This window comes from Ranitomeya imitator, chromosome 4 (assembly GCF_032444005.1).
Source record: "Ranitomeya imitator isolate aRanImi1 chromosome 4, aRanImi1.pri, whole genome shotgun sequence".
In the NCBI taxonomy this organism is placed as follows: Eukaryota; Metazoa; Chordata; class Amphibia; order Anura; family Dendrobatidae; genus Ranitomeya; species Ranitomeya imitator.
This window is the reverse complement of record NC_091285.1, coordinates 644,439,795-644,460,643: the sequence shown is the minus strand read 5'-3', so window position 1 is coordinate 644,460,643 and position 20,849 is coordinate 644,439,795. Positions and strand designations below refer to the sequence as shown.

Below are 20,849 nucleotides of genomic sequence, written 5' to 3'. Positions count from 1 at the left end.
GAAATAAAGTTCTGTACTTTATTCAGCGACCAACGATCTCCCAGCAGGGGCCTGATCGTTGGTCGCTGTCACACATAACGATTTCATTAACGATATCGTTGCTACGTCACAAATAGCAACGATATCGTTACCAATATCGTTATGTGTGAAGGTACCTTTAGGGGTGTGTTGGGGTTAGGATTGTGATTAGGGTTATGGCTACAGTTGGGATTAGGGTTAGGGGTGTGGGGGGGTTAGTGTTGGAGGTAGAATTGAGGGGTTTCCACTGTTTAGGCACATCAGGGGTCTCCAAACGCAACATGGCGCCACCATTGATTCCAGCCAATCTTGTATTCAAAAAGTCAAATGGTGCTCCCTCACTTCCGAGCCCCGACGTGTGCCCAAACAGTGGTTTACCCCCACATATGGGGTACCAGCATACTCAGGACAAACTGCGCAACAATTACTGGGGTCCAATTTCTCCTGTTACCCTTGTGAAAATAAAAAAATGCTTGCTAAACATCATTTTTGAGGAAAGAAAACGTATTTATTATTTTCACGGCTCTGTATTATAAACTTCTGTGAAGCACTTGGGGGTTCAAAGTGCTCACCACACATCTAGATAAGTTCCTTGGGGGGTCTAGTTTCTAAAATGGGGTCACTTTTGGGGGGTTTCTACTGTTTAGGCACACCAGGGGCTCTGCAAACCCAACGTGACGCCCACAGAGCATTCCATCAAAGTCTGCATTTCAAAACGTCACTACTTCACTTCCGAGCCCCGGCATGTGCCCAAACAGTGGTTTACCCCCACATATGGGGTATCAGCGTACTCAGGAGAAACTGGACAACAACTTTTGGGGTCAAATTTCTCCTGTTACCCTTGGGAAAATAAAAAATTGCAGGCTAAAAGATCATTTTTGAGAAAATAATTTTTATTTTTTATTTTCATGGCTCTGCGTTATAAACTTCTGTGAAGCACTTGGGGGTTTAAAGTGCTCAATATGCATCTAGATAAGTTCCTTGGGGGGTCTAGTTTCCAAAATGGGGTCACTTGTGGGGGATCTCCAATGTTTAGGCATACAGGGGCTCTCCAAACGTGACATGGTGTCCGCTAATGATTGGAGCTAATTTTCCATTTAAAAAGCCAAATGGCGTGCCTTTCCTTCCGAGCCCTGCCGTGCGCCCAAACAGTGGTTTACCCCCACATATGGGGTATCAGCGTACTCAGGACAAACTGGACAAGAACATTTGGGGTCCAATTTCTCCTATTACCCTTGGCAAAATAGGAAATTCCAGGCTAAAAAATCATTTTTGAGGAAAGAAAAATTATTTTTTATTTTCATGGCTCTGCGTTATAAACTTCTGTGAAGCACCTGGGGGTTTAAAGTGCTCAATATGCATCTAGATAAGTTCCTTGGGGGGTCTAGTTTCCAAAATGGGGTCACTTGTGGGGGAGCTCCAATGTTTAGGCACACAGGGGCTCTCCAAACGCGACATGGTGTCCGCTAACAATTGGAGCTAATTTTCCATTCAAAAAGTCAAATGGCGCGCCTTCCCTTCCGAGCCCTGCCGTGTGCCCAAACAGTGGTTTACCCCCACATATGAGGTATCGGTGTACTCGGGAGAAATTGCCCAACAAATTTTATGATCCATTTTATCCTATTGCCCATGTGAAAATGAAAAAATTGAGGCAAAAAATTTTTTTGGGTGAAAAAAAAAAGTACTTTTTCATTTTTACGGATCAATTTGTGAAGCACCTGGGGGTTCAAAGTGCTCACTATGCATCTAGATAAGTTCCTTGGGGTGTCTAGTTTCCAAAATGGGGTCACTTGTGGGGGAGCTCCACTTTTTAGGCACACGGGGGCTCTCCAAACGTGACATGGTGTCCGCTAAAGAGTGCAGCCAATTTTTCATTCAAAAAGTCAAATGGCGCTCCTTCCCTTTCAAGCCCTGCCGTGCGCCCAAACAGTGGTTTACCCCAACATATGAGGTATCAGTGTACTCAGGACAAATTGGACAACAACTTTCGTGGTTCAGTTTCTCCTTTTACCATTGGGAAAATAAAAAAATTGTTGCTAAAAGATAATTTTTGTGACTAAAAAGTTAAATGTTAATTTTTTCCTTCCATGTTACTTCTGCTGCTGTGAAGTACCTGAAGGGTTAATAAACTTCTTGAATGTGGTTTTGAGTACCTTGAGGGGTGCATTTTTTAGAATGGTGTCACTTTTGGGTATTTTCAGCCATATAGACCCCTCAAACTGACTTCAAATGTGAGGTGGTCCCTAAAAAAAATGGTTTTGTAAATTTCGTTGTAAAAATGAGAAATCGCTGGTCAAATTTTAACCCTTATAACTTCCTAGCAAAAAAAAATTTTGTTTCCAAAATTGTGCTGATGTAAAGTATACATGTGGGAAATGTTATTTATTAACTATTTTGTGTCACATAACTCTGGTTTAACAGAATAAAAATTAAAAATGTGAAAATTGCAAAATTTTCGCCAAATTTCCGTTTTTATCACAAATAAACGCAGAATTTATTGACCTAAATTTACCACTAACATGAAGCCCAATATGTCACGAAAAAACAATCTCAGAACCGCTAGGATCCGTTGAAGCGTTCCTGAGTTATTACCTCATAAAGGGACACTGGTCAGAATTGCAAAAAACGGCCAGGTCATTAAGGTCAAAATAGGCTGGGTCATGAAGGGATTAATAGGCGCGAGCAGATCGCGATTCCACCCGCCGCTATTGCAGGCACATGTCAGCTGTACAAAACAGCCGGAGCCCACATCAAAGCAGGTGATCTGACCTCGGACGTACTATCCCGCCCGAGGTCGGAAAGGGGTTAATACTCCTGGAAACGTGAGTAAAGTTACATCTGCGTGCTACCATTCTCCTTGGGAAACACTGACACTGTTCAATACCTCCGTTCTACAGCCAAATTGGGTCAGAGATGAAAACGATTGAACGTAACTAATTTTTTTGGTGCTGAAAACGAATATGATGCGTAAATTTGCCGATTGGTTCTAATTTTCAAGATCCAGAGGAGGTTGTAATTACTTTTGGCACCTTACAAGCTTATAGAAAAATTGTATCTATCATTTCCTTATCATTATTGCATTGTTAGTAGCTCGTCTATTACATCATCTATTCAGTCTATTAAGCCTTCAGTAGTCTCATCTTAGGGTGACCGATCAGAAAACGCCAATTCTGTGCCGATGACGTAATCCTAATTATAATTGCACCTTCTTTTATAAGGCTATATGCACACGCTCAGGAATGTCTGCAGAATTTTCCTGAACAAAACCGGACTTTTTCTGCAGGAAATCTGCATGCGGCTTTTTCGCGTTTTTTTCCGGAGCTTCCCAATGCAATAATATAGCGGCAAAAAATCTGCAAAATATAAGAACATGCTACATTTTTTTTAACCGCGATGCGTTTTTTTTTTTTCGCGGAAAAAAAATTCAGCATGTGCACAAGAATTGCGGAATGCATTAAAAATGATGGGATGCTTTTGTATGCTTTTTTTTTTAGCGTTTTTTCCGTTGAAAACGGCCAAAAAAAAAACCGCGAAAAATCCGCAACGTGTGCACATAGCCTCAATGCTCTCTGTGTAAGGTATACAGTTTTTGGATTTCTTAGCATATTGACATGTTTCTATATGTTTTTTTCAGATATGTCTCTTTCTTGCATTAACAAAGCGGATAGGTTTTGCTACATATGCAGAGAAGTCACTTTTGCGTCACAAAGGCGAAACTTGACTACCATGATAAGGAAAGCCTACAACCTGTGGTTTGGTTGCAGAATAGGAGATCAGGACAAGAATTGGGCTCCACACATATGCTGCAATCCATGGGCATCACATCTTACCCAGTGGTTACATGGGAAGAGGCAATCTATGCCTTTTGCCGTCCCAATGATTGGGGAGAGCCGACCCATCACACTACCAATTGCTATTTCTGCATGGTGCCCCCCATCAGGAAAGGAGTTTCATAGAAGAAGAAGTGGACTTTACAGTGTCCAAACCTTCCCTCTGCAATACGCCCAGAGCCACATACAGAAGAACCGCCGGTTCCAGAACCACCAGAAACATTTTCAGTTGGGTCAAGTGAGGAAGAAGAGGGCGCTTGGTGTCATGAAGCCTCATCCTCTCACAACCCAGACTTTCTATCAGCAACCTCAGCTGAACCACGCCTTATAACACAGAGTAAACTGATCTTGTTAGAGATTTGGATCTGCCCAAGAATAAGGCTGAACTCTTAAGTTCCAGGCTACAACAGTGGAATCTCCTAGTGGGCAAGGTTCGGGCTTCTTTGTTTCGCAACCGTGATAAAGAATAGTGAATAAAGATCGTGTCCAAGACTTCATCATTGAGAACGATCTTGTGGCAACATCATTATCAATTTAATAGAAGCTCTGAGGAGAAGTCATAATCCAGCGGAATGGAGGCTCTTCATCGATTTGGCCAAAGCAAGCCTAAAAGCCATTATAATAGCAATGCGCTACCTTCAATTCTAGTTGGTTATGCAGCCACGTGACAGAAACCTGAGACAACATGAAACGGGTGTTGACGTAACTATGACAAACATTTGTGGTGACTTAAAGACGGTTGCCCTCTTACTTGGTCTCCAGGGCAGATACACAAAGTTCTGTGTGAGTGGAAGAGACGATCACTATAGTAAAAGACTGGCCTTTCCAACATTCACTTAAGCCAGGGAGTAAAAACGTCACGCATTCAGTGCTTGTTGACCTACGTAAGATTTTGTTACCACCATTGCATATAAAGTTGGGCATAATGAAGAACTTTACAATACAAAGGCAATGGATAAAAATGCAAAAGCATTCAAGTATCTCATTGATGCAATTCCAAGGATGAGTGAAGCAAACATAAAGGAAGGAGTCTTTATTGGACGTCAGATTCAAGATGAGGAGTTTCTCCGTTTGTTGCAGGGCAAGGAAAAGGCTGTATGGGTAGCATTCGAATTAGTGAGACTGGCATCAAGAGCAGATAAATTATCAAAGAGCTTGTGGAAAATCTTGTCAAAACATATAAGGATCTTGGCTGTAACGTGTCTGAAAGATTTATTTCTTACATTCGCATCTAGACTCTTTTTCCACCAAACTGTGGAGCAGAGAGCGACGAGCACGGTGAGAGATTCTGCCAAGAAATCACGGCTCTGGAGAAAAGATGTCAAGGAAAATCCAATCCATCAATGCTTACAGATTACTGTTATTGGACGATTGTAAGGAATAATCTGATGCAGGAGTACAAGAGACAAGCAAAAAAGGAGTCATCACTGAATGAGGAGCAAATATTGTAGTGTGATTTCTGGAACGGTTTAGGTCTAAACACTATTGCGGATTATATTGTTCCTACGTTTCCTCTAAATAAATATCAGAAAACTGGCATAAAATATTCTGTATCTTTATATTTGAAAAAATAATAATGTTCCATATCATAGAAATCAGAGCCAATGGCTCATCTCATAACTGAACCTGACAACGTTTGAAGACATGTAGAACAGTGTAATTGCTGACAGTATCAGACTGAGTGGTAACATCCAGTTGTCAGTCTACTCGTATATTTCCCAGAAGAATAAAAGAGGAACGGAAGAATGCAGAGTACTAGGAAAAGATGCTTCCACTCATGGGTGACATACAAGTATAAAACAGGCATGGCTGGAGCACGAACGCTAATGCACGGACAGCCCGCAGCTCTCCCGACCCGAGCGTGACAGCCTCATAGACATACATGAAGGGGTCATGCTCCGCTCGGGGGAGCAGAGGCCAGTCCGTGCATTAAAGTCCGATCTCGGATGTCCGAATGAGCCCTTATATTTTTTAATGGCATTTAATGTAATGTATTGAAAACTGCGGAAAATAAATAAAAATCCATGTTATGTGGAATTAAAAACTGCAATTCTGACACCTTTTTTTGGTCTTGATTTTATCAAGCTCAATATGCAGTAAAAAAAGTTGCCTCCTAAATGTATTTTGCAGGCAAGTAGGATTACAACATTACCAACTTTATATTGTCTTTATTACTTAAAAAAAAAGTTCTAAAAAAAAAAAAAAAAAGACAAAATTTAGTTTGTGTGCCATTTTCTGAAGGAGTTATCAACATTGCGGACATCAGAAAGTTTAGCAGCCCTCACGTGCCATGACATCACTTTTGGCTTTGGAGGAGATGGATGCGGTCATGGATGACAGGAGAGGCTCGCTCTCCATGTCTGTAATCACTTAGATGATGCGATTTAGAATTAATGCAGCTTCTTACAAGATAAACCTTTGCAACAAGCCCCGACAACTGCAGAGAGAGGCAGGCGGGTGATAGCTGTGTAGCACGGCCGGCACCCATCGGTCGTATATGGAGCAGATCTGTGCTACTCACTTTGTGGATTCGTCACATGCACTTTGCAGCCTCTCCGACAGCAGTTTTTCACTTTTCTGCAATTCATAGATTCCCAGGTCGGAGCCTCCTATGGGGGTGACACGACTGTTTCCTCCCTGGATAAACTTGACGAGCTGCGAGGGAGAAAGAGCGACAGGATGAGCGGCAGGAAATACGTTCACACATAGAAGCCATTTAGACTGTGGGATATGGGGGGGGGAAGTGGTGTCTCCGCATATAATGAATTGCAGGAAGGGGATATAGGGGGGGATATAAGCATCAGGGTTCCTCAGGTCCGTCCTCCATATATACAGAATATCTGCATCCCTATACAGGTCATCAATGATCAGCAGGTCCTGGCAGTAAGTGACGGGACCCTTCATCCAGAATCTCTAGGACCCATTACAGCGTCTGATGCTTTAGTACTTGTGGCCCAGTCTGACCCCTTATTGGGATCAGGATGTTGTTAGTCGTGTTTAAAGGGGATGTATGCAATCACAAAAACATTATTACAGCTCCCACTAAGTATATCCCTGACGAGACAGTAATTGGCTGCAGAGATCGGCAGTCAAGTCGGGAAGTGTCGACATGGAGTAGCAGGGGGTGATAAAGAGGGGATTTATCCTTTTGTTATTTTATAGCATTTTAATCTGTTTGTAAAAGTTAACATTATGGGTTTGGACAGCCTCTCTAAAAGGGTAATCAAATGAACAGATATGGACATGTCAGGTAACCCTAACTTTTGAGGGGGGACATTGGTCCTAACAGTAGGAGATACATGGACTGAACGCTACGCTTACACCAAATGACTGCACAGAGCAGAGCGTTCATATGTAGGTGCAGTCCATACGACAGTATAGAGATATTTACAAGCTCTGCAATTGTGGACTCTGATGCAAACCTAGCTGTGCTACATCAATGAGTCAACTCTGCCATATAAATGTGCCAGAAATGAATCTGGGGACTCTGTTGCAAACCCAGCTCAGCTATATTGCTGGCTCATCTTTGCCTTTGTTGAACCTCCTTTGCAATTTAGCTCAATTACATCAGTTCCTCACTTGGGTCTATCAAATTCCCTGGTAAAATGCAACGCTACTACACCTGTTGCCGTTCTTCCACAACAGTTACCCTGTTCATACTGGGTCTCACTGCAGCACCAGCTCCATCTGGCCATGTTGTTTATTAGCTGCTCAACTGAACCCAGTACTGCCGGAGAGAAATAATGTGTCCAATGCCAATGTGAAGCCGCTTTTAGTGCGCCAATTTGTAGTTGTACGGCGCACGTGTGACCACCAGCGCTTGACACATGGAGTGGAACTTCTGAGAGGAAATCACAAGAACAGCAGGGGGCGCCATGACAAGTATGTAACAAAGATATCAAGACAAACAATTTTTCAATAATTTTACTAGATTACCACTCAATGGATCCCATGGTAACCTGTAGTAAAATCATGGAAGCAAACACAAACATTACATGTGTATGTATATATATCTATATATATATAATTGTCTAAGGGTCACTTCCGTCTGTCTGTCCTTCTGTCACGGTTATTCATTCGCTGATTGGTCTCGGCAGCTGCCTGTTATGGCTGCCACGACCAATCAGCGATGGGCACAGTCCGATTAGTCCCTCCCCTACTCCCCTGCACTCACTGCCCGGCGCCCGCTCCGTAATCCCCTCCACTCACCGCTCACACAGGGTTAATGGCAGCGGTAACGGCCCGCGGTGTAACGCACTCCGTTACCGCTGCTATTAACCCTGTGTGTCCCCAACTATTTACTATTGATGCTGCCTATGCAGCATCAATAGTAAAAATATGTCATGTTAAAAATAATAAAAAAAAAAAACCTGCTATACTCACCCTCCGCCGCCTTTCTCGCTCCTCGCCGCGCTGCCGGGACCGCTCCATTGCAAGCGGCAGCTTCCGGTCCCGTCCCAGGGCTGGTGTGCGACAAGGACCTGCCGTGATGTCACGGTCATGTGACCGTGACATCATCATAGGTCCTGCTCACACCAGCCCTGGGACCACCGGAAGCTGCCGCTTGCAATGGAGCGGTCCCGGGAGCGTGGCGAGGAGCGAGAAAGGCGGCGGAGGGTGAGTATAGCAGGACTTCAACGGGCCTTCGGAAGGTGAGTATATGTTTATTTTTTTACGTCTCTATACTACGTTGCTCTATGCTGGGCAATATACTACATGACTCTGTGCTGTATACTACGCGACTGGGCAATATACTACGCGACTGGGCAATATACTACGCGGCTGGGCAATATACTACGCGGCTGGGCAATATACTACGCGGCTGGGCAATATACTACGCGGCTGGGCAATATACTACGCGACTGGGCAATATACTACGCGGCTGGGCAATATACTACAATACCCGATGCGTTAGAATCGGGCCACCATCTAGTACAGTCATGGCCAAAAGTATTAACACCCCTGCAATTCTGTCAGATAATACTCATTTTCTTCCTGAAAATGACTGCAAACACAAATTATTTGGTATTACTATCTTCATTTAATTTGTCTTAAATGAAAAAACACAAAAGAGAATGAAGCAAAAAGCAAAACATTGATCATTTCACACAAAACTCCAAAAATGGGCCAGACAAAAGTATTGGCACCCTCAGCCTAATACTTGGTTGCACAACCTTTAGCCAAAATAACTGCGACCAACCCCTTTCCGGTAACCATCAATGAGTTTCTTACAATGCTCTGCTGGAATTTTAGACCATTCTTCTTTGGCAAACTGCTCCAGGTCCCTGATATTTGAAGGGTGCCTTCTCCAAACTGCCATTTTTAGATCTCTCCACAGGTGTTCTATGGGATTCAGGTCTGGACTCATTGCTGGCCACCTTAGAAGTCTCAAGTGCTTTCTCTCAAACCATTTTCTAGTGCTTTTTGAAGTGTGTTTTGGGTCATTGTCCTGCTGGAAGACCCATGACCTCTGAGGGAGACCCAGCTTTCTCACACTGGGCCCTACAGTATGCTGCAAAATTTGTTGGTAGTCTTCAGACTTCATAATGCCATGCACACGGTCAAGCAGTCCAGTGCCAGAGGCAGCAAAGCAACCCCAAAACATCAGGGAACCTCCGCCATGTTTGACTGTAGGGACTGTGTTCTTTTCTTTGAATGCCTCTTTTTTCTCCTGTAAACTCTATGTTGATGCCTTTGCCCAAAAAGCTCTATGTCACGGATCGCTGCTCCGTGGTGTCACTTATTCGTCACGTGCCTGCTCTCACACGTGACTTTGGGTTGTGCCTGCAAGGGTTAATCTCCCCACTCTCCGTCCAGCATTCAACCTCTGTCCTATGCTGTAAGGGGAGCATAAATCACACACTGACCCAGGCCACACACCTGCTCATACGCGCTGCCACCACTCATCGAATACACGGGCGATGAGTCCCAGAAATAACTAATCAAAATATGTTTATCACTCATAAGGCTCACACACCTCTAGGCTATGGATTCTTTAGAACATTCAAGGTTCAACTTATTAAAGGTTTATACTTTAATAGAAAAAGGTTCAATGCTTACAATAAGAAAAGGGTATAAAAATATAATAAAAAGACATACAACTATGCAAAACAGTATCAAATAAACAGGAGAAAACTTACAGAAATCATCTAACTTGTAGTCTGCTTTCTGCTCCCTGAGGGGGGGGGGGGGTGAATGTAGTTGTGAAACACATCAGCTTTTCAGGCTGCCCTCATCATGTGAACACAATTCTCTGTCTGCAGCCTAAATTTATAACTTTGGTCTGAGGTCAGGTTTCTAGACCGGCCCCTCAGGCCAATATCATAACTGCTGCCTGTTTGATTGGGCCACGGCCGCGCTACTAATGAATATATATTATTTTCCTCTGGAGACACGTGTGAAATGGTTCCCAGGAATACCTTTCCTCAAGCAGCAATTAGCATCTCCCCTCCAAGACCTCAGAGGTGTCAAATGTTCCTTTGTTCTTGGCTCTAGCTAGACCCCCTGGTGAGATATGGAGACAGAATTCCTACTCTTCCCAAGGAAGTACATATTAACATCTAGGTGCCACTGGCCTTCAGGACAGATCCTACATTATCACTAGACACACATATAACCCTAGACAGATGTCAGATGTCACTACACACATATAGATATATATATATATATATATATATATATATATATATATATATATATATATATATATATATATATATATATATATATATATATATATATATATATATATATATATATATATTGCACCACACCTCCCTCCTTATGAACGTGCATGGGGGTTGACTTACAGGTCAGCTCCCGAGCACGTATCTGGTTCTGTCCCATCTTGGCGAGAAAGGCCATCGGCATTGCCATGATCCATTCCCTTCTTGTGCTGAATTGTGAAATCATATTGCTGAAGTATCAAACTCCATCTAAGCAATTTCCCATTGTCCCCAACTACTCAGTTGAGCCAACTCAGTGGGTTATGATCTGTGATCACGGTGAAGTTGCGCCCATAGAGGTATGGTTGCAGCTTCTGCAGAGCCCACACAATTGCCAAACATTCTTTTTCAATGGTGGCATAAGCCACTTCTCTGGGCAGGAGTTTCCTGCTTAGGTACAGAATTGGGTGTTCCTCTACTTGTTGGTTCACCTGGCTGAGAACTGCACCTAGCCCATAGGTGCTGGCATCTGTCTGCACTACAAATCGGCGAGTGAAATCTGGAGCCTGCAGGACGGGTGAACTAACCAATGCCGACTTTAGGGCAGAAAATGATTCCTCACACTGAGGACTCCAGGAGACAATTTTAGGAAGTCTCTTCCTGGTCAGATCAGTTAACGGTTTGGCCAGAGCACTGTAGTTTGGTACAAACCTCCTATAGTAGCCAGCCGTACCCAGGAAGGACAGTACCTGCTTCTTGGTTCGTGGGGTGGCCCAGGCTGTAATGGCTTCTACCTTCCCTGGCTCAGGTTTTAGCTGTCCTCCCCCCACCCGGTGTCCCAGGTATTGAACTTCCCGCATGGCTACCTGACACTTCCCTGGCTTAACAGTAAGACCTGCAGTTTTAAGCTTTTGCAACACCTGCGACAGATGTACGAGGTGTTCCTCCCAAGAATCACTAAAGATGGCTATATCATCAAGATAAGCGACGGCAAAACCATCACATCCTTCCAATAAGTGATTGACCAACCTCTGGAAGGTGGCAGGGGCATTCTTCATACCAAAGGGCATCACCAGAAACTCAAACAGCCCGAATGGCGTTATAAAGGCAGACCTCTCCTGAGCTTCTCTGGCCAGGGGTATCTGCCAGTATCCCCTACTCAGGTCCATGATGGTAAGGTACGATGCTTTAGCTAGCTGCTCTTACAGCTCATCTATCCTCGGCATGGGGTAGACCTCACATGTAGTCAGTACATTTAATTTCCTATAGTCTACACAGAACCGGGTAGTACGGTCCTTTTTTGGGACAAGAACCACAGGCGAGGCCCAGGCACTCTGGGATTTTTTTTATCACCTTGAGTTTCAGCATCTCCTCTACCTGTTCCCTCATGTGTGCCTTCACCTCTGCTGACACACGGTATGCAGACTGCCGTACTGGGGGATTAGTACCAGTGTCCACATGGTGAACTGCTAAGTGTGTCCTCCCAGGCTCCCCTGTGAAGACTTCGGTGAACTCGCTGAGCGCCCCCATCAGCTCAGACCTCTGACTGTGGGATAGCTCAGGGTTAAACTCTGCTGACTCCAGGGACTCCATGTACTGAGTCCCGGCCCCCACATCCAGTAACAGATCAGCCTCCCCCTCTTCAGGCAGGCTACAGACAGGTAAGACACAGGCCTCCCTGGCATGATGAGCCTTCAACATATTTACATGAAACACTTTCTGACGCTTTGCATGCTCATCTAGTGTCACCACATAATTAACATCATTCAGCCGCTTATATACAGTATATGGTCCCTCCCATGCGGCCTGCAATTTATTCTGTAACATAGGGACCAACACCCAAACCTTCTGCCCTTCCTCGTAGGCCCTTAGTCTGCCATTACGGTCGTACCAGACCTTCTGGTTGATTTGGGCCTGAGTCACGTTCTCATGGGCCAGGTTGCTCAGTTTTTGCATTCTCTCTCTGAGCCGCAGTACATATTCGACCACTGAGACTCCAGTAGTTCTGGGGTTGTCCTCCCAACAGTCCTTAATCAAATCAAGTGGCCCCCTGACCCTCCACCCATAAACCAGTTCAAAGGGGGAGAATCCAGTAGACGCCTGGGGTACCTCTCTGTAGGCAAACAGCAGATGGGGGAGGTACCGCTCCCAGTCTCTCCCTTCAGTCTCCACCAACATTTTGAGCATTTGCTTTAATGTTCCATTGAAGCGCTTGCAGAGTCCGTTGGTTTGGGGATGATAGGCGCTGGCCACAAGATGCTGTACTTGTATTCTTTCACAGAGGCTTTCCATCAGATCAGACATGAACTGGGTTCCCTGATCGGTCAACATTTCCCTGGGGAAACCCACACGAGAGAACACAGTCAGTAAAGTATCCGCCACCTTGTCTGCTCGGATGGAGGATAGTGCCACAGCTTCCGGGTATCGTGTAGCATAGTCCACCACTGTGAGGATGTACTTTTTGCCAGAGCTGCTAGAGATTGCAAGTGGCCCTATGATATCCACAGCCACTCGCTGAAAGGGTTCATCGATCACAGGCAGTGGTATCAATGGAGCTTTCTGTATATTCCCAGACTTTCCAACTCTCTGACAAACTATGCACGATCGGCAGCAATTGGCAATATCTGCCCCAATCTTGGGCCAATAGAAGTTATGTGTCAGGCGAGCTTTAGTCTTTTGTATTCCAAGGTGTCCGGCCAAAGGAATTTCATGGGCAATCCTCAATAATTGTTCCCTAAATGGATAAGGGACAATCAGCCGCCGTTCATAGTCCCAAGATTCTGTAATGTCCGTGGGGATAGTCTCTTTATACAGTCTGCCCTGGTCCCAGTATACTCTCTCTTCGCCAGAAGCAGCAGGGGGTTGGTCTGCAAGACATCGGAGCTCCTCCAGACTGACATCTGCCTGCAGGGCCTCCTGGAAGCTCTGACTGTCAGCCTGCAGGCACCGGCCTAGTGGGACTGCCAGGCACTGGTCTGAAGCGGAGTTTTCAGTGTCTGTTATCAGGGACCTTGGTGGGTCTGCCATGTATGGAGGCTCCGGGACCACAGTATGGGCCTCCTGTCCTGGCAGTTCAGTCTGAGACTCATCCTCTAATCTCTGGGCCTGAGTCTGAGCCGCAGCCTGACTCCGGGTCACAGCTGCCACATAATTACAGTCCTGTGCATTGGGACATTTTCCCTCCTCGCACGGGATCTCAGGTGGGTCACTTTCTTCCACCTTCTCTGCATCATTTACTTGCAAGGGAGGAACGTAGTGGGACACCATCCTCCCCAGGTCCGTGCCTAGCAACACGTTGGTGGGAATGGCCTCTGATACTCCCACTTCTCTCAGTCCTTTCCCTGCTCCCCAGTCCAGGTACACACAGGCCATGGGCTCGGCAGGGCTGACCCCTCCAATCCCGGTTATAGACATAGTCTTTCCTGGTATGATATCGGCAGGGGTTATCATGGCTGGATGCACCAGGGTCACCTGTGCCCCAGTGTCTCTGAGACCAATGGTGACTTTATTGCCAACAGTGACAGATTGACAGTTCTCATTTGCCCTCGCATCAGAGCCGGCTACAAAGAGGACAGACGGTGGGGGCACAGTCGGCTTTGTGGTGGTAGTTGGGCGTTTCTCCCTATCAGGGCAGACAGCGCTAACATGTCCCACTTTGTTGCAGGAGAAGCACCGGCGTGCATCACCTAGAGAATGTCTATTTCCCGGGGCCCCATAGGAGGTGGGCTTGGGCATCACTGGTGATCGGCTGGCAGAGGGTGAAGGGTCCCCGTTTGGCTTACCTCCCCTCCAGCTGAATCCCGATGGCTTCCGCACCTCAGGCATCCTGTTAGCCACATAGCAGTCCGCAATCCTTGCAGCCTGATCCGCAGTTTGTGGCTGCCGATCACACACAAATTGTCGTACATCCGTGGGGCACATGTGAAGAAATTGATCCTTGACCATAAGATCTGTTAAGTCCTCAAAACTGTTGACAGAAAGTCCCCTAATCCATTGGTGGAACGTGGTCCTCAAGGTGATCACAACATCCGCATAGCTGTCAGTTGATCCACGTTGTAGGTTCCGGAACTTTCTCCGATACACTTCTGGTGTCAGGTTGTATTTCCTGATCAGGGCCTCTTTTATGGCCTCATAGTTCGCATCTAGCTCTGGTGGGAGGCCAGCAAAAACTTCCAGGGCTTTTCCTCTCAACCCTGGGGTTAGATACTGTGCCCACTGCTCACGGGGTAGATGGTACTGCCTGCAGGTTTTTTCAAATCCCCGCAGGAAAGTATCTAAGTCCGTATCCTTCTCCATCACAGGGAAGTTTTCAAGACGTGGCCTCCTTGGATTTATGTCCTGGGAGGGGGTTAGCTGAGGACTGATACCCCGCTCTAGTTGAGCCATCTGAAGCTGGAAAGCTCTCTCCTCCTGGCATTCTGCAGCAGCAGCCTGTCGGTACTGTAGAATCAGCTGCATGCGCAGATTGGGATCACTTGTTCCCAGCCGTTGTAAGTCCATTTGCAAAGTACAGTCCATAGGCTCCTCAGCACTGGCATTGCTGACATTTCCATCAGGCATCTCCGGTGCAAGAGCTGGCATTGCTGGGTCTCTCTGAGGTGGGCTCTCTCCTTGCCCAGATGTTCCAGCACTTTGCTCTATGTCCTGCTCGACCAAGGCGCGTATCAGCAGCTCCTTGGATCTGTCGGCTGTCTCTATTCCTCTCTGCTCACAGAGGTCGGTCAGAGCTTCTTTGCTCTGCTTCTTGTACTGGGCTGCCATATCGATGAACAGCCTTTGCCAAATAAAAGATAGAAAGAAAAACGGGGAGGGGAAACTGTTTGCAAGTATGTCTATGTAAGCACTGAGTTGAACCTTGAAGAACTGGTGCACTCCTCGCAGGGATACCAATTCTTTAGTACAGGGAATAATTGCTTAAACCATGCACTAATGCTCTAATAGAAATAATTCTATCCCACCGCTCGCCACCAATTGTCACGGATCGCTGCTCCGTGGTGTCACTTATTCGTCACGTGCCTGCTCTCACACGTGACTTGGGGTTGTGCCTGCAAGGGTTAATCTCCCCACTCTCCGTCCAGCATTCAACCTCTGTCCTATGCTGTAAGGGGAGCATAAATCACACACCGACCCAGGCCACACACCCGCTCATACGCGCTGCCACCACTCATCGAATACACGGGCGATGAGTCCCAAAAATGACTAATCAAAATATGTTTATCACTCATAAGGCTCACACACCTCTAGGCTATGGATTCTTTAGAACATTCAAGGTTCAACTTATTAAAGGTTTATACTTTAATAGAAAAAGGTTCAATGCTTACAATAAGAAAAGGGTATAAAAATATAATAAAAAGACATACAACTATGCAAAACAGTATCAAATAAACAGAAGAAAACTTACAGAAATCATCTAACTTGTAGTCTGCTTTCTGCTCCCTGAGGGGGGGGGGGTGAATGTAGTTGTGAAACACATCAGCTTTTCAGGCTGCCCTCATCATGTGAACACAATTCTCTGTCTGCAGCCTAAATTTATAACTTTGGTCTGAGGTCAGGTTTCTAGACCGGCCCCTCAGGCCAATATCATAACTGCTGCCTGTTTGATTTGGCCACGCCCGCCCTACTAATGAATATATATTATTTTCCTCTGGAGACACGTGTGAAATGGTTCCCAGGGATACCTTTCCTCAAGCAGCAATTAGCATCTCCCCTCCAAGACCTCAGAGGTGTCAAGTGTATGTTTGTTCTTGGCTCTAGCTAGACCCCCTGGTGAGATATGGAGACAGAATTCCTACTCTTCCTAAGGATGTACATATTAACATCAAGGTGCCACTGGCCTTCAGGACAGATCCTACATTATCACTAGACACACATATAACCCTAGACAGATGTCAGATGTCACTACACACATATAGATATACTAGCTATTGAACCCGTTCTACGCCCGGGTGGCGAGCATTTATATTGGTATATGGTCTCCATCCTGGTATGTGCTGCTCCCATCCTGCGCCCCCGTTCTGTCATGTGCTGCTCCCATCCTGCGTCCCCGTTCTGTCATGTGCTGCTCCCATCCTGCGCCTCTATTCTGTCATTTGCTGCTCCCATCCTGTCATTTGCTGCTCCCATCCTGCGCCCGTTCTGTCATTTGCTGCTCCCATCCTGCGTCCCCGTTCTGTCATTTGCTGCTGCCATCCTGCGCCCGTTCTGTCATGTGCTGCTGCCATCCTGCGCCCGTTCTGTCATGTGCTGCTGCCATCCTGCGCCCGTTCTGTCATGTGCTGCTGCCATCCTGCGCCCGTTCTGTCATGTGCTGCTGCCATCCTGCGCCCGTTCTGTCATGTGCTGCTGCCATCCTGCGCCCGTTCTGTCATGTGCTGCTGCCATCCTGCGCCCGTTCTGTCATGTGCTGCTGCCATCCTGCGCCCGTTCTGTCATGTGCTGCTGCCATCCTGCGCCCGTTCTGTCATGTGCTGCTGCCATCCTGCGCCCGTTCTGTCATGTGCTGCTGCCATCCTGCGCCCGTTCTGTCATGTGCTGCTGCCATCCTGCGCCCGTTCTGTCATGTGCTGCGGCCATCCTGCGCCCGTTCTGTCATGTGCTGCTCCCATCCTGTGCCCCCATTCTGTCATGTGCTGCTGCCATCCTGCGCCCGTTCTGTCATGTGTTGCGGCCATCCTGCGCCCGTTCTGTCATGTGCTGCTGCCATCCTGCGCCCGTTCTGTCATGTGCTGCTGCCATCCTGCGCCCGTTCTGTCATGTGCTGCGGCCATCCTGCGCCCGTTCTGTCATGTGCTGCTGCCATCCTGCGCCCGTTCTGTCATGTGCTGCGGCCATCCTGCGCCCGTTCTGTCATGTGCTGCTGCCATCCTGCGCCCGTTCTGTCATGTGCTGCTGCCATCCTGCGCCCGTTCTGTCATGTGCTGCGGCCATCCTGCGCCCGTTCTGTCATGTGCTGCTGCCATCCTGCGCCCGTTCTGTCATGTGCTGCGGCCATCCTGCGCCCGTTCTGTCATGTCCTGCGGCCATCCTGCGCCCGTTCTGTCATGTGCTGCGGCCATCCTGCGCCCGTTCTGTCATGTGCTGCTGCCATCCTGCGTCCGTTCTGTCATGTGCTGCTGCCATCCTGCGCCCGTTCTGTCATGTGCTGCTGCCATCCTGCGCCCGTTCTGTCATGTGCTGCTGCCATCCTGCGCCCGTTCTGTCATGTGCTGCTGCCATCCTGCGCCCGTTCTGTCATGTGCTGCTGCCATCCTGCGCCCGTTCTGTCATGTGCTGCTGCCATCCTGCGCCCGTTCTGTCATGTGCTGCTGCCATCCTGCGCCACCATTGTATTATATGCCCCCCGCTCCAGTGTGTATGCCCCCGAATGCTGCTGCCATATAAAAAAAAAAAAAAAATACCATACTCACCTATCGTCCGGCTCCACTGCAGGTATGTGTTCAAGAAAATGGCGCCGGAAAGCGGGGACTGCGCAGGCGCCGATTCTGGCAGCACGAATCGGCGCCTGCGCAGTCCGCGCTTTCCGGCGCCATTTTCTTGAAGACACACCTGCAGTGGAGCCGGAGTGTGTCTTCAAGAAAATGGCGCCGGAAAGCGCGGACTGCGCAGGCGCCGATTCCGGCAGCAGGAATCGGCGCCTGCGCAGTCCGCGCCCTCCGGAGCCGGGAGCAGAGGAGCCGGGAGACGGAGCCGCAAGCAGCGCTGGAACCGGGAAAGGTGAGTATACTTACCCTCCCTCCTGGCGGTCCCTGACTCTCCGGTGGAGATGGCGGTATGCGTTCAGTGCTTACGCATACCGCGATCTCCCGGGAGCGTCGCTCTGTGAGGCCCAGACTGCGCCGGCGCTTGCGCTTGCGCAGTCTATAGAGGCTTCGGACAGAGTGACGCTCCCAGCGTTATATTATAGATATAATATATATACACATATTCCACCACACTCTACTTTTGTCTCATCTGACCAGAGAACATTCTTCCAAAACGTTTTAGGCTTTTTCACGTAAGTTTTGGCAAACACCAGCCTGGCTTTTTTATGTCTCGGGGTAAGAAGTGGGGTCTTCCTGGGTCTCCTACCAGTCCCTTTTCATTCAGACGCCGACGGATAGTACCGGTTGACACTGTTGTACCCTCGGACTGCAGGGCAGCTTGAACTTGTTTAGATGTTAGTCGAGGTTCTTTATCCAACATCCGCACAATCTTGGGCTGAAATCTCATGTCAATTTTTCTTTTCCATTAACATCTAGGGAGGTAAGCCACAGTGCCATGGGCTTTAAAGTTCTTGATGACACTGCGCACGGTAGACACAGGAACATTCAGGTCTTTGGAGATTGACTTGTAGCCTTGAGATTGCTCATGCTTCCTCACAATTTGGTTTCTCAAGTCCTCAGACAGTTCTTTGGTCTTCCTTCTTTTCTCCATGTCAATGTGGTACACACAAGGACACAGGACAGAGGTTGAGTCAACTTTAATCCATGTCAACTGGCTGCAAGTGTGATTTAGTTATTGCCAACACCTGTTAGGTGCCACAGGTAAGTTACAGGTGCTGTTAATTACACAAATTAGAGAAGCATCACATGATTTTTAGAATGGTGCTAATACTTTTGTCCACCCCCTTTTTTATGTTTGGTGTGGAATTATATCCAATTTGGCTTTAGGACAATTATTTTTGTGTTTTTTCATTTAAGACAAGTTAAATGAAGATAATAATACCAAAGAATTTGTGATATTGCAATCATTTTCAGGAAGAAAATGAGTATTATCTGACAGAATTGCAGGGGTGTTAATACTTTTGGCCATGACAGTATTATATATATATATATATATATGGGTGCAGGTTATATACACACAGATGGAAATCTGCTCTGTGTGACTACTTACCCTTTCGCCATCTCTCTGTAGAAGGCAGACCTTCTTGTCTTTCAGCAACTGCAGCAGAACCAGCTGAAATGTGGACCGGCCTGGAATCAGGTCTCTGCAGAGGCCATGGACATCATCCTCACACAACAAGGGGACGGTGCTCAGAGCAGACGACTGATACTTCTGTAACACCAGATCCGCCTGGACCTAGCGGGGACACAATGCATTGTATCATCACAGCCGCACCATCAACACTCTGCACAGAGTATTTCAGCTTGACATGAAAAGAAACTTCTATAGTGGAAAATCAGTGACCACCGATCTGTTCCACAAATACTGCTCCCAGCCTAAGCATGTCCTGCCTGAGGCTGAAAGTTGTAGATATACTTTAAATTGGTATTCTTAAGTTTGGAAGTTACCCTCTATCCATTGGAAAGGGAATAACTTCCCAATAGCTGGGGGTCTGACTGCTGGGACCCCAAGAAGCTAGAGAAAATGTGCACTTCTAAATGGAGAGGGGAAGACTTTGAATTGTGAAAATATCCAGACCGGTATTGCAGCTCAACACCCCTGCAGTACCGTGACATTTTGAGTCTTCAGCTCTTACGCAGACCTATGTGTCTCCATGATCACAGATCTGATCTTGCAGTCAGGCCCTATTTCCTTACCAATTGCATTTTGAGCAGAACTAGAGGACAGAAGAAAGTATTTAACTACAGTGTCAGACTACACAGTCTGTTTGTAGTCTGTTACCATGGAGACAGTCTTCATAGAAAACCATATAGTGTTCATGGCGTCTATGCAGACTTTTACATACGTCCTCCATAACCATCAGACTACAACCAAACCATAAGTGCAGTAAATATAACCTAGCACTCAACTTAAATGCGTTGAATAAGGATTTATTGTAGAACACGGAAAACGTTTCGGTCCAACAGGACCTTCTTCAGTTAAACGGAAGCCCGTAGCGAGTAGCAAGTGAAGCTGGGATATGCGTGTGAGTCGGGAAAACGTGCCACCGGACGCGGAATCCACCGCAAGTCAGACTAGTCCAATCTAGCAGTCATTCCCCCATTTGTACCTTAGAGTATTTTAGGAAGAAGATAGATCAGACTGCACGAGATTTGCTTGCAGTCTTATCAAGGAAATAAGAAGATCTATAAATATTCTTGAAGCGGTTTCTCCATACAGTTCCTATACAGACCCATGTGTGTCTATAGTTTCCCTTTGTTACAGATCACCGACCTTCAATACTTCAGGCACCACGAATGGCTCGTCCAGATTAACCTGTCCACCTAGAACCGAGCTAAGTGTCCAGCGTAGAGGATTGACGACCAGCTGCCTCATTCCCCAGGAGACCCAGCCACTGGTGATACCGGCCACAAAATCAGACTCTCTCTGCAGGGAACCTTGCCTGTCCAAAAAGAAATAAAAAAAAAAAAAAGAAGAGAAATAGTTTTATTTCATAAAGCTGGAACCACCGATC

General features: G+C 46.7%; 1 protein-coding gene across 4 annotated transcripts in view; it reads right to left on the bottom strand.

Moving 5' to 3' along the window:
- CHMP7 (charged multivesicular body protein 7) overlaps positions 1–20,849 on the bottom strand; it is a 66,544-nt gene that overhangs the window by 39,027 nt on the left and 6,668 nt on the right. For all 4 annotated transcript variants that reach the window (XM_069766940.1, XM_069766942.1, XM_069766941.1 and 1 more), the window contains exons 3-5: positions 20,609–20,777; positions 19,385–19,570; positions 6,370–6,503 (exon numbers count right to left, since the gene is read on the bottom strand). In XM_069766940.1, coding sequence (XP_069623041.1) covers positions 6,370–6,503; positions 19,385–19,570; positions 20,609–20,777 — 489 coding nt within the window. The remainder of the gene's footprint in view (positions 1–6,369; positions 6,504–19,384; positions 19,571–20,608; positions 20,778–20,849) is intronic.